The sequence below is a fragment of the Lycium ferocissimum genome, unplaced genomic scaffold, assembly GCF_029784015.1.
Source record: "Lycium ferocissimum isolate CSIRO_LF1 unplaced genomic scaffold, AGI_CSIRO_Lferr_CH_V1 ctg6346, whole genome shotgun sequence".
In the NCBI taxonomy this organism is placed as follows: domain Eukaryota; kingdom Viridiplantae; phylum Streptophyta; class Magnoliopsida; order Solanales; family Solanaceae; genus Lycium; species Lycium ferocissimum.
This window is the reverse complement of record NW_026726323.1, coordinates 63,277-77,541: the sequence shown is the minus strand read 5'-3', so window position 1 is coordinate 77,541 and position 14,265 is coordinate 63,277. Positions and strand designations below refer to the sequence as shown.

Here is a 14,265-nt window from a genome sequence, read left to right as displayed (position 1 = left end):
AACATTTCCATGTTTGAACATATTTCCTTCCACATTTTTTATTCCATAAATTCAATTCCTCAAGGAATTCTTTTTACACTTGAAATCTGCTTCGGTAATCACTCATCAACAGTCGTCTCAAGTCCTCTGCAAAGGACCTGATTCCAATATTGTTTAATATTTTTACAACCTCGTTGCGAGCATAATCAGTTCCTCTAAAGACATGCTAAGAAACTTGAATTCAGCTCAGCTCAACAATACTACTAATAAAATAATCAAATTAGGCGCAAATTGAATCTCCATACTCTTTTTTTATTTTATTTTAGTAGCAGTTAGTTTTCGAGAGTTAGGGCCAGCGGGGGCGAGGAGTAGTTATAAACTTAAAATAAACAGATAGAAGGTGAGAAAGACATGCATCCAATCACCGGTATTCAAATCATTTCTTGCAGAAAACCCATTTCACCAAATCTCATTAAACAAAAAATTATAACAGAAAAAAAAAATAGTAATTCTTTACAGATATGTTACATTTCTTTTCACTCTTTTCTTTCCCTATAATTACTATTTTCACCTGTAACTTTTTTCCCATCAGAGCCTATACTCTTTAACTCCTAATTCTCATGCATTTGCTCCAAACTCAAACAAATGCCACTCTTTTTCTCCTCCAACTTATTCAACATGAAACAAAGTTGCAGAAATAGCCACAAATTCAACAATCTAGCCGTATGCATAATACTTTCCTCATTATTCCTCTTTGGGTTCTTCATTTACAGTGAAGATATCAAGTCCATTGCACAATTCCAAGCCTCAAAGCCTAAATTTCAACAAAATCTTGATGATTCTTCAAATAAATCAAATGGGGTTCAAGAAAATTCCAAGATTCTTGGAAAACATAGCAAAAATACCTCTTTTTTGACAAATTCAAGAACTGAAAATGATGTGAAGATTGAAATGCCCATTCAAGAAGAGAAGAAAATTGAAATGCCACCTGAAAGTTGTGATCTTTTTACAGGGCAATGGGTATATGATAATGTTACTCATCCAATTTATAAAGAAAATGAATGCAAGTTTCTAACAGAACAAGTTACTTGTTTGAAGAATGGAAGAAAAGATTCTTTGTATCAGAATTGGAGGTGGCAACCAAGAGATTGTTCTTTACCTAAGTAAGAAAAAAAAAAAAAAAAAACTCATTCTTGAATTCTCAATAAAATTTTGGACCCGTTTGGCCCATGAGGATTGTTATCCTTTTTTCCAGATTTTTTTATCTTTATTTGAAAATCAGTGTTTGGCTGTGAAAACACCTAAAACCATATTTTCATATTTTTCACTTTCTGTACATTCAAACAATCAGATATTCTTTGAAAAAACTATAACCAAACACAACTCCAACTTCAAAATTCCAAATAAAGTGAAAAATATTTAGTTTTCATGGCCAAACACCTACTTTATTTTCTGTTTTCTCTGTTTATTATGAACATTATATTTATGTGATTAAATTTTCAGGTTTAGACCAAGATTGTTGCTTGAAAAGCTGAGGAATAAGAGACTAATGTTTATAGGAGATTCGTTGAATAGGAACCAATGGGAGTCTATGATTTGTTTGCTTCAATCTGGGGTTCCTTTCAGCTCGAAAAAATATAAAAAGATTGGCCAGTTATCAGTTTTCATGATTGAGGTATGTATAATTCTCTATTAATCAGTTTGATTAACAGTATACACAAAATTTTAAGCGATAAGACTCTTTCTTTTTCGTTTAATCATCCGGTATTCGAAGTCTGTTGATTGGATAATAGAGTTCGTGTGGCGTAGGTTAGCTAGAGGGAGCAGCGACAGATACAAAATGTAGGTTATGAGCTCATTGGACCAAGTAATTTTGGCTTGAACCTTTTGTGTGTTAAATAACTATAAATAATTGATTTCAAACCACGTAAATCAAATAAGTTTTAGTAGAATTCTGAATTCTAATCCATTAAATCATGAATCCACCTTTGAGGAGAGTATCCAGGACCAGGAGAATAGATGTACTCACATACTTAATGAAATGACTCTGTTTTGGTACTGGTGGAAATCTTCTATTTTGGGATGATAAGAGACTATGGATACTTTATGAAATGCTCCTTTTGAGCACGGGATATATAGTAGTTTTGACTTTTGATTATATGTCAAATTAATGATTTAGCATCACTTAATTGGATCACCTTTAAGTAAGTACAGGGATTGATTGGTAATTTTGACCTAATACTAATTCTGAGTTGCTTATATCTGTTTGCAAGTTTCTCTTATTAGTTGAACTACTGTCACCACCCTAAAAAGTTTAGTTTGTTACTACTAATATTTTTCCCATTTAACTAAAGGAGGTGAAATATTGCAGGACTATAATGCCACAGTGGAATTTTACTGGGCCCCATATCTTGTGGAGTCAAACACAGATGATCCAGCACTGCATAGCATTTTGACCAGAATCATCATGCCTGAATCAATTGAAAAACATGGGAATAATTGGAAGAATGTGGACTATCTTATCTTCAATACTTACATTTGGTGGATGAATCCAGGTGGCACCATGAATTTTCTGTAAGTAACATTAGAAAAGAAAAAAAAAAAAAAAAAGGGCTAATAGTACTTTCGGTTCCTCCGTTATTAACAAATTCTAATTTCAATTCCTAGGATAAACGTACACTTTTAATCCCCCCCTTTTTTAATCACTTTTAATCCCTTTACTTGTGACTATTTATAAATTTACCATAATTATTAATAGTTTTATATTTTTTCACATAGACGAGGATCATTTGATGAAGGATCGACGGAATATGATGAAATAGAGAGGACAATAGCTTATAGAAAGGTATTGACAACATGGTCCCAATGGGTGGAAAACAATGTGGATCCCAATCGTACACAAGTCTTCTTCATGAGCATGTCACCTATGCATATCAAGTAATCCCTATCTCCTTGTCTTGTGCTCCTTTCAGCTTTAATAAGCAATAGTATTTTCTTTTAGGAATTTTACTTATAAACACTGTTAATAGAATTTAATAGCAAGTAACTAGTCTGTCTTATTTTTTAGGTGCTAATCTCTTCTTTTATTAATAGTTACCTATATAGACTATAGCTATTGTTTATATTGTAATGTTTATACACTAACAATATGATGAGTTTCTTCCGCTATGCAATTTAACCCATTATAACATGTTATTTACCAACCATTCTAGGTTACCCATCAACGCTGCTCCTTCCATTTCATCTTATGTGCCTTATTTAGTTTGAGTGCATACCAAATTATGGAAAATAAGGAGACTTTTGAATCTTGTGTTAGTAAACTAAAGGTGCATGTAATGTACCAAAATGTACTTTGAATCTAGTGGTCTTAAACATGCAATGTAGGATGTTGGAATCTAAGAGTTACTAAATATAGAAATGAACATTCTTTTTTAAACAAACTAGAAAGGAAAATAAGACACATAAATTGAAATGATGTGAGTATTAAATAGAGTCACTTACAAGTACGTTTTAATAGATGATATAATTGTATAAATATTTTTTACACTATCGATATATAAAACTTAGACACTGTCTTTTAATTTTTGGTTGATGAACAGCAGCTCTTGTAAGTAAACTAATAATGGTTGCATCTATGGAAATGCATGAAACAGGAGTACGGATTGGAACAATCCAAATGGGATAAAATGTGCAAAGGAGACAACACCAGTACTGAACATGTCAATGCCACTAAATGTTGGGACAAATAAGAAGCTATTTGCTATAGCATCAAATGTGACTCAATCAATGAAAATTCCGGTATATTTCATGAATATCACAAGTCTATCAGAGTATAGAAAAGATGCACACACTTCCATCTACACAATTCGACAAGGAAAAATGCTCACATCACAACAGCAAACTGATCCAGCTATGTATGCTGATTGTCTTCATTGGTGCCTCCCGGGATTGCCAGACACGTGGAACGAATTTTTGTATACTCGTATACTGTCCCGTTCTTGATATTCGAGAGAATAGTGAGAATTGAACCCGCACTTATTGTGAGTGAAACTCCTCCAAAATGTCGCTGGAATGAGTTTCCATGGAATCGTATGTTGTCCTGTTCGTGACAGTATGTAATCGGAGAATAGTCGTGGTTTTATACTTGGTAGTAATTGGTTTAGAGTTGGGGATTAAGTTCTTGTGCTCCTTTGGGCCATTTCATTCAGCCCACTAGACTATTGGAGAGTCTACAAATTGCAGAAAATACCTAGGATGACCAAATTGTATAATGGATTTCTCTTTTCTTTTCAAAGGAAATAAATGATGGATGCAAATTGTAAGTATATATGTAGCTGAGCCAGAAACTTGAGTCCTGTTTTCATTTTATGTGAAATGTTTTTTATTAAATTTCTATTGTGCTTATTGGTTCCGATCATCGGGTTTTATATTAAGTCATATATACATAGAAATTGTTGCCAGACCGTCTTGGCTACAAACTTATTTGACATGTTATACAGAGCTATAATAAGGAAAAAGAAAAAAAGGTGTTATTTATTTTGTTTGGTGATAAAACAAATTATAAGAAAATAATAAAACAAATTAAAACTTGGCAAGAGTTGAACGGATTGAGAAATGACCCAAGTAACTTTTAGGTAGAGTTGGACAATGATTCATTTATTGATTCGACATATTTTAACTCATCTAAATTCAACCCGGACCAATTCTCCGACCTAGTAATAAGGTATCTATCAATCATATTGACAAGGGACACACGTGATACAATAATTATTTTCATATACTCCAACTAGCCCTCCAAGTTGTGACATTGGTTCATGCATTTTTTTTTTTTTTTTTGGTATTTATACTTGTTAGTATATAATTATAACTTTTTTTAGAGAAGATACAACAGTACTTACTACTGAACGATCACACAACAATCAACATTTCATGTCTACATTAATTCTTCAGTGAGGAAAAGGAAAAATGTGATATGTTTGTGATCCTCTATTGTATATTAATCTATGTCAGACTAGGAAATTACACCCAATGACATCGGAAATGAGTGTATTTGAACTTTTGACCCCACTTGCTTTACAGGTAAACCTTCAAGCTCAAAATTCAAAAGTTTCTTAAACTTGAAATTTTGCCTGTGGAGCAAGCAGGGTCAAACCAAAATATAAATCACCCATGCCAGACTGCACGAGTTATGGTCAAAATTTGATTAGCCCATGGCCAATTATATTGGGCTAGTTTCTGATATCCTATACACAGCAATGTCTAAGTCCTGTCTTGTTGGGTTGCTGGATATATATCTGATTTGTTTAAAAACAAATTCTGGCCAAGTGATTGTTCCCAAAAGTAATAAAAAACTATTTTTGATTTTCTATAGAAACTGTTGGATGGTCTTGGTGCCAGAGAACGCAAAAGAGTAGGAGCCAAACGTTTGGACAAGATTTAAAATATATTTCAACTATACCAAAAAATAAAAAAAAAAATTCACTTTTATATGGATCTTTTTCTACCTATCAGGCTTTACCTTTAGTTAGATTTGCATTGATTAAAATAATTGTAAAATAATAATTTTTATTTCATGATTTTAGGTTTATCTCGTACTTTTTTAATACAAACTCACCCTAGTTTCATTCCTACTCTGGTATTTGTATGCCAAAAAAAAATAAGTTAGACTACCCTAACTTATTTTTTTTTAGCTTATAAGTCTCAATTGCGTGCATAAGCCCATCCAAACAAGCTCTAGGTTCAAAACAAACGTATTAACAAGATTAAAATATATTTCAACTAGATTACCAAAAAAAAATAAGAAAAATAAAAATTCAACTAGATGTAAGATATATGGATCTTTTTCTACCTATCGGGCTTTACCTTTAGTTAGATTTGCATTGATTAAAAAAATTGTACCTCTTTTGAATAATTTTTGTTTCATGTGATTTTAGGTTTATCTTGTACTTTTTTAAGACATTCACTCACCCTAGTTTCATTCCTACGACTGGTGTATTTGTAGGTCGACGAAAGACATAACCAAGCCATCTTAAGCAACCTTCTCTCATTTTATTCTCAATTGCGTGCTACTCGCACCTTCTAACGAATGTTTTTTTTTTTTTTTTTTTTTTTTTTTTTTTTTTGTTTTTAATCTTAATGCATGACGACATATCCATCTTAGGATTATTTTAAGGCTAGTTGAATCTTTTTCTTCACTTGATGTTCAGGGGCGGATCTAGGGCCCGCCAAGGGTGTTCACCCGAAAACACTCTCGGCAAAAAATTACACAATATATAAAAGATATTTTTTTCATTTTTTATGTACATATATAGATTTTGAACACCCTAAAAACAAGAAAAGAGGTTGGTTAAGTGGTCCAAGTTCAAATCTCCCCGCCTTCTGCCGGTGTTGCATACCATTTTGGGTCCGACTAATTGGGATTCACGCCTCGAAATTTCACTTGGGAGATAAAAAAACTCCCACAATAAAACGATTTCATTCTCAAAACTCGAATTCAAAAGCATTAATCAAGAATGAAAAAAATATTTTATCACTTAATGCAACCTTTAGTGGTAGGCTTGCTTGATCTAATAACACATCATGACTCAAACATCTCAAATGGTGAAAACAGTTTATCCATATGTATGGTCTCTTTTATAAGTTCACATGGCTTGCAACAATTACTGCTGATCTTGTCAAGTAAAGTTCCCCGAATGCTAGTCAAAATCTAATACTACTAGTAGTTGTTTCTGATAACTCTATTTTCCAACTAGCTTTTTGAAAATCACTTATGGGACTTAAAACTTATCAAATCTCCAAATATATTTTCTCAAAAGGTAATCCATGATTCCATGTACCATTTCCAAATTGATTTTCTAAAAGTTTTTCAAAACCAATACGTTGTTCTTATTGAAAGTTGTGCCATGTTTTATTTCTCGTCGTTTCTCTTTCCTCTAAAGTTATAGGAAAAACATGTATTTTTACGGCAAACAGGTATTTGGCACATGCCTTTGTTTGTATGATTAAATTTCTATCACTTAATTATAGTTAAATTTTATGTATTTCATATTTGATGTTAATTAAAATTTGTAAATTATTAATCTTTTACTATTTATCCATTCAATTTTATACTCCGTGTAAATACAGTAGTATTAATTATGTGTTCTATTGTAAAATATGAATAACCAATGCCAAATATTAGACTATAACACTTAAAATAGAATAATTTATAATCAAGAAGCGAATAAGAAAAAATACTTAAATCACACTTGCTTCGACTTGTTATGGTCCTCAATCCTAGAATTAAATGGAATAATTTTTATTTGATATAAACGAGTAGATACATTTTTCTTTTTCAAATTGCTAATCTCGGATTTTTTTCCCTTCAATAATTTAGATTTTGGTGGAGAATGATTATCTATCCATTTTCCTCTTCATTATTACGGGATATATTAGGATCTGCCAAATTCTCTCCATTTCTACATAAATTACTTACTAGAGTTAAAAAAGGACAAACAATAACAGTTGTCTTAAATTAATGTCATCAATCACAAAAAGAAAAATCTAATATCTCCATGACTCCATGTATACAAGCTTCCTTTGTCATGCAAGATCCTGAAACCATATAAGGGAAAGCTCATAAACCAAAATCTTTCTCTTGTAAAACAAATTCATAATCATGTTTTCAAGAAATCATTTTATGCTTGGTTAATTTTTGCCTAGTGATTTTATTTGTAAATGCAGCTTCAATAGATTATGGAAGAGCACTTACAAAATCTTTATTGTAGTATGAAGCTCAAAGATCGAGAAAATTGCCTTCTAATCAACGTGTGCAATAGCGTGGAGACTCAGCCCTTAAAGATGGCAAAGACGTAGGGGTATATATACATCAAGCTCTCTAAACTTCTTTTCATTTCATTGGGGTGAACATCACTGACGGGTGTAAAATTTAAATTTTATTAGTTCAAGTTCGAAATTGCCACCTCCTATTTGATTTACTGAGTTCTAAATCTATTACGTATTTATATTGTTTTTAGTAATTTTTTCAATTAACACATATACACAATCTGATCAGCCAAAGTTGTTTGATTCAAATGAACCCGTAGTTTGTACATGACTAGGTCTGGGCCCGGTAGATACAAGGTATGCTCATTCACCTCGTAAAAAGCAAGGTCGGGGAAGCATGTTCCTTCCTATGAGGACGAAGGCAAATCTAGAATCTATAGTCAATAAGTTCAAAACAGAGGTGCAGGATGCGCACGAGCATAATTAGTTGTTTTTTGCACAAGTAAACACATGTGGTACAATAGGTCCAACTGAATGTATTGGTTTCGACTCGTTCCACAAGTACATTATCCCAAAAAAAAATGTTTGTACGTGTTTCCCTCTAGGGAGTGATTCATAAGCACAAATAATAACAACTATATATGTCTTAATCCTAAATAAATCAGAGTCGGTAATCAAAGTTGGGGATCCAAAATTTTGATTTGATGGGTTCAATCTTTAGATTCTTACCACTGAAGTTATGAGTTCAAAATCTATTATTTAGTAAAATTCTACTGATTTTTCACATATTTCTATACTCTGTTTGAAAACAACAGATTTATATAAACTCATTACTTATATTGTCCATCCCTCTCTATCATTGATGTGAATTCTCATTGATCGTGTACTCCTAAATCATTTCATAACTATGCATAACCAAAATAAAATTGTTTAAAAGGAAACTATTTCTTGTTTTAATTGTAATCTTAACTTTTACCTTCCTTTTTTCTTTTCATTTTCCAATTAGATTGACTTAACAAGAGGATGCTATGATGCTGGAGACAACGTGAAGTTCGGATTTCCAATGGCATTCATAGTAACAATGCTATAATGGAGCATAATCAAATTCCAACACCAATTAATATCCAAAAACGAACTTAAAAATGCAGTGAGTGCAATCAAATTAAATGGGGAACTGATTACTTCATAAAAGCACATAAAGAGCTTCATGTTTTACACGGCGAAAACGGAGATGGAAATTCCAATCATCAGTGCTGGGAGAGGCTTGAAGATATGACAACTCCAAGGAATGCTTATAAAATTGATGAGCAATATCCTGGCTCCGACCTTCCTGGTGAAACGGCCGCAACACTGACTACTGCGGCCGTTGCTTTTAGCAAGTCGGACCCGCGTTATTCAAAGGAGCTTCTTACTCATGCCAAAGAGGTAACAACTAAGCTCTTACTAATATTTGGATTTAGGTTATATGTACTGACTTGTGTAAAAAAAATTAAACCTAATAACTATAACACGTTACTTACTATTATTATTTAATATAATGATTTAAAGTTATATGTGCTTATAGTGTAAGAGATATTTACACAATCAGTTCATGTATGAAGTAATTAATAGTAACATGTAAAACTTTTAAGTTAAGCATTAATTGTAATGTGAGCCGGAATTTTAACCGGGGAATTCAGAAAATACTATACTAGAAGTTTTCTTTATATAGAGAGGAATAAACAAAGTTAGATAATATAGTATCTTTTACTTATATATACTGTGTAATTTTTTTATGAAAGAGTTTTCAACCTTGTAAAATGATAACTAATCTGCTATGAGGAATATAACTTTATACTGACATTACATATAACTTAATTCCGAAACTAAATAATAATCTAATTTAAATAAAGGGTGCTTGTCTTCCAGATTTTGACCCAAAAATGAGGAATTAGTTTTTGGTAGTTTATTTATGATTGTGGAAATTGATTAGGTAACAAATAATAACAAAACAACTTTTTTCTTAGGGAAAACAGCTCAGCAATTTCTTTTTTGGGGCTTCCCGCTGTTTTTGTTTTAGATTTGCTTGCAAAAAAAAAACAAAAAAAAAAAAAGAGAGAGGATATTTTTCAAAAACAATTGCTCCTGATACATTTTTCTCAATAAATCAGCATAACAAATATTATAATAATGAGTCGTAATCTTAATATCCGTGTAAACTTAATCTATTGAGTTCGTTGCTTTTCATATACGTAAGAAAGATGAAAGGTTTGATTAATTATTTACATTAAAATTATTACTGATAACTATTGAAGATATCAATTTAAATTAATTAGTTAATTACATCAGAGTCAGTTAGTTAGCTAATGATTAGAGTCTGTTAGTTAGTTTAGGAACTAGTTAGTTATGCTTGGCTGTTGACAGCTGTAAAGTGAGTTGTACAAGTGTATATAACTTTCAGTTAGTGGAAATAAACATTTGAGTTCTCACTTTCACAAAATTTAGATTTTTGTTCCACACTTTCTCTCTCTTCACATGAACTCCATCGCCATTGTTGCAGCTTGAGTTTTCTTCTCCAAATCATTTCATCAAAGTTTAATATGGTATCAAAGCCTATTGGCTGTTTCGATTGATTCTGTGATTCCGCAATTCAGTTTTGTTGCAATTACATTCATACTTTGTCATTCGTTTGTTCTTCGATTAACTCATCGAAATTTCGATTATCGAAAATTTTGTTGCATCGCATCTCAACAAAATTCAATTCCAAAATTTCAATTAGTAGCAACTGATTCATCATTTTTCTCTAAATCTCAGTTTCAATTTCAATTTCGAGTTTCAGTGCAGATCGATTCTAGTTCCTAGTCTGTGTTAATTGACCTAATTCTCAATTTCTTTGAATCTCAACATAGATCGATTCTGGTTTTCAATTCGTGTTGGCTGACCTAATTCTCAATCTTTTGAGTTTCAATTTTGATTAATCTGATCTTATTCCAAATGGCAAATGGAGATAACACAAACGAGGCCAGTACTTCCAATGGAGATACATGAAGTCCTCTTTATGTGCACCCTTCAGATAGTGCTGGTGTGATGTTAGTACCAGTTCCGTTTGATGGAGTAGGATACAGGTCTTGGAGAAGAAGCGTACTTCGAGCCTTATCAGTGAAAAACAAATTAGGGTTCATCAATGGTGAATGTAAGAAACCTGATACAAATTCAACTGAATTTCGCCAATGGGAAAGGTGCGACGACATGGTGACATCATGGATATTGAATTGTTTGTCTAAAGAAATTTCAGACAGTGTTGAGTATGTTAATTACTCTGCAGAACTGTGGACTGAATTGGAAGATAGGTACGACCAAACAAATGGGGCAAAATTATATCAAATCCAAAAGGAAATAAATGACCTGATGCAAGGAACCTTAGATATCAATACCTACTACACAAGGATAAAAAAGTTGTGGGAAGAAATGAGCACACATAGTGCCAAAAACCAGTGCAAATGTCAATGTACATGTGGAGCAAAGGAAAGCTTTCACAAAGCAGAACATGGCAGACGTTTGATTCAATTCCTTATGGGATTGAATGAGGTATATACTGTGGTGAGAGGAAGTATTCTTATGATGAATCCTCTCCCATCCATGGCACAAGATTTTCCATATTGATTTAGGAGAAAAAACAAAGAGAATTTAGGCCCAGTAATCGACTGGAAATTGGATCAACTTCATTGAATGCATCTACTGTGAACTACAGAAATTCATCTGGAAGGAACTTTAGAACAAATTATATAGGAAAGAACAACCACTCAAGATTCAACAATCCATCAAGAAACAATATTTACTCAGGAAACAACAACTACTCAAGCAACAATAGAAATGACTTATTTTGTGAATTCTGCAAAAGACCAGGACATACCAAAGACAAATGCTACAAACCGCATGGGTATCCTAATAACAACCATAGCAACAATCCACAAGGCAACTACCAAAGCTATCCACAAACCAATAACCAGTACTTTAGATTTGATAAAGGGAAGAGAGTTGTAGCTAATGCACATGGGGATTTGACGTCCACTTATGGAGAGGAATATCCAAGAAATGATACTCAGAGTGCTAACCATCAGAATGCCAAATTGAAAAAGGAACAATATGAACAAATGATGAGTATGCTGAAACATTTCCAAGTTGAGAACACTGGAGAAGATCAGAATAATGACTCTAATGTCAATGCTGGTTCTGCCAACTTTACAGGTATTGTAGTTTGTACTTCTTCTATTGATTTTGACAAAACTTCATGTAAATGCTTTGAATCAAAAGCTGACTTGTGGATCATAGACGAGGGCATCCAATCACATGAATTTTAACAAAACCTCCTTAACCAACATTACAACCTTATCTTATCCCATACTAATGTCTCTCCCAAATGAATACAAAGTTAAAGTGACACAGTTTGGTGATGTGACAATTACACCTTGAATTATGCTACATAAAGTGTTATATGTGCCTTGTTTCAAGTACAATCTTGTTTCAGTTCATTCTTTGACATTTTCCTTAAAATGCATGGTTCTCTTTACTAATGTATTATGTCTATTCCAGGGCCCTTCAATGAAGAGGCCTCAGGTGATTGGTAGTAGTGGACTCTACTTTCTTTGTTCCAGATGTCTCAAGTGTAATGTTGGTAATGCTACTAATGTGATTTCTGTTTGTTGTTGTTTTTCTGGTAGTGACTCCTCTCTTGTTAGAAAGAAGCTTAACAATGTAAATAGTGGCAGCAACATGTTCACTAGGAACAAAATCCTCATTTCCCCTCCACATGTTTCATGTTCATCCCCTTATGTACATATTTCCACTTTTCACAATAATAAAACTGATGAGTCTGCCAATGATTCTTGTTTGTTTGTCGACAACAACTCTAGTCTGACTGTTAGCAAAAATCCTTGTTTGTCTGATAGTAATAATTCCTACTTGTCTATCATTAGCAATGTGGACTTAATGTGGCATAGCAGACTTGGCCATGTGCCCTTTGTTAAAATGAGAGGTATTTCCACGTTACCAGTGAAATTCTCACCAAGACAACCATTTTTACACACCATATGTCCTATGGCAAGACAAGCCAGACTTCCCTTCAAACAAAGTACCACCTCTACACACAATATCTTTGAATTGCTTCACATTGACTTATGGGGGGCCCCCTACCATGTAAGTACACATGACAACTATAAATATTTCCTCACCTTGGTAGATGACTTTAGCAGATGCACATGGACACATCTGCTTAGCACCAAGAGTAATGCTCTCCAAGTCTTAAAGGCCTTCACCATTATGGTAGAAAATCAGTTTAACACCTCCATTAAAACCATCAGATCAGACAATGGCCTTGAATTCACCAGTAAAGAAGCCAATCAATTCTTTCAAACCAAAGGTATACTTCATCAGAAAAGTTTCCCTTATAAACCACAACAAAATAGTGTGGTGGAAAGAAAGCATAAACACTTGCTTGAAACTGCCAGAGCACTTTTGTTTCAGTCCAAATTGCCCTTGAAATATTGGGGAGAGTGCATACTGACAACTATTCATCTTATAAACAGACTCCCATCAACCCAATTGAAGAATAAGTCCCCTTATGAACTTTTATACAAAAGAAAACCAGACTATTCTCACCAAAAAACCTTTGGATGTCTATGCTATCCAACTGTGCCAAAGGTGCATAGAGACAAGTTTGAACCAAGAATCACAACTCACATATTTGTGGGATATCCTTATGGCATAAAGGGCTACAAGGTGCTGAGTCTTGCCACAAAAAGATTACATGTTTCTAGAGATGTGGTGTTTCATGATTTTGTCTTCCTTTCACTCTTTCCTCTAATAATGTATCTTTTTCTGCTGTTTTTAAGTCTGTAGTGTTTGATGATTTCTCTAAAAGTACTGAAACAAGACCTCAGAATACCCTAATTAATGATACTAGAAATGTAGTTGTCACTGAACCTGATATGCCACTTGACTCATCCCAACAAGCACCTCCATCTCCCATTTCCCATTCATCACCTCCTGCTCATCCCTCTTCACCACCATCACCAATCCCATCTCCTATTTTCCACCCACCAGCTCAACCTTCATCCATGGTTCCACAGAGAACTTCACAGAGACCTAATAAACCACCTAACACCTAAAAGATTACATTTGCAACATTCCCACATTAAAGCCAAATGCCTCCAGTTTTTTCCTCTATGCCTTATTTTCAAAACACCACCATCTTGCTCCTGATGCACTAACCCCTACTAGTCAACTTCTTGTTCAAAGTGTTTGTCATGATAGTGAGCCTTCATCATATGAAGAATTTAAGGCCCTTCTATGGCTACGAACCACTGCACAAAGTCAAACATGCAAGGAATCTAGATTTAAGGCCAGATTGGTAGTCACGAAGAATTTAAGGCCCTCTATGCAAACAACACTTGGGATCTTGTACAGTTACTAGTAGGGAAACAAGTTATTGGTTGCAAGTGGGTTTACAAAGTCAAGCATAGAGAAGATGGAAGCATAGAGAGA

The 14,265-nt window shown here is 33.4% G+C and overlaps 2 protein-coding genes across 2 annotated transcripts; both read left to right on the top strand.

Annotated features, from left to right (window-relative positions):
• The first annotated feature begins 401 nt into the window (after positions 1–401).
• LOC132045223 (xylan O-acetyltransferase 1-like) lies at positions 402–4,356 on the top strand. Its single transcript, XM_059435769.1, has 5 exons — positions 402–1,142; positions 1,483–1,654; positions 2,351–2,553; positions 2,758–2,916; positions 3,633–4,356. The coding sequence occupies exons 1-5, from the start codon at positions 625–627 to the stop codon at positions 3,979–3,981; spliced, it is 1,401 nt and encodes a 466-aa protein (XP_059291752.1). The 5' UTR covers positions 402–624; the 3' UTR covers positions 3,982–4,356.
• Positions 4,357–9,015: 4,659 nt separating this feature from the next.
• On the top strand, positions 9,016–13,889 carry LOC132045222 (uncharacterized). Its single transcript, XM_059435768.1, has 7 exons — positions 9,016–9,168; positions 10,632–10,683; positions 10,796–11,310; positions 11,391–11,975; positions 12,316–12,757; positions 12,962–13,500; positions 13,614–13,889. Exons 1-7 carry the CDS (start codon positions 9,016–9,018, stop codon positions 13,887–13,889), a joined length of 2,562 nt encoding a protein of 853 aa, XP_059291751.1.
• The last annotated feature ends 376 nt before the right edge of the window (positions 13,890–14,265 follow it).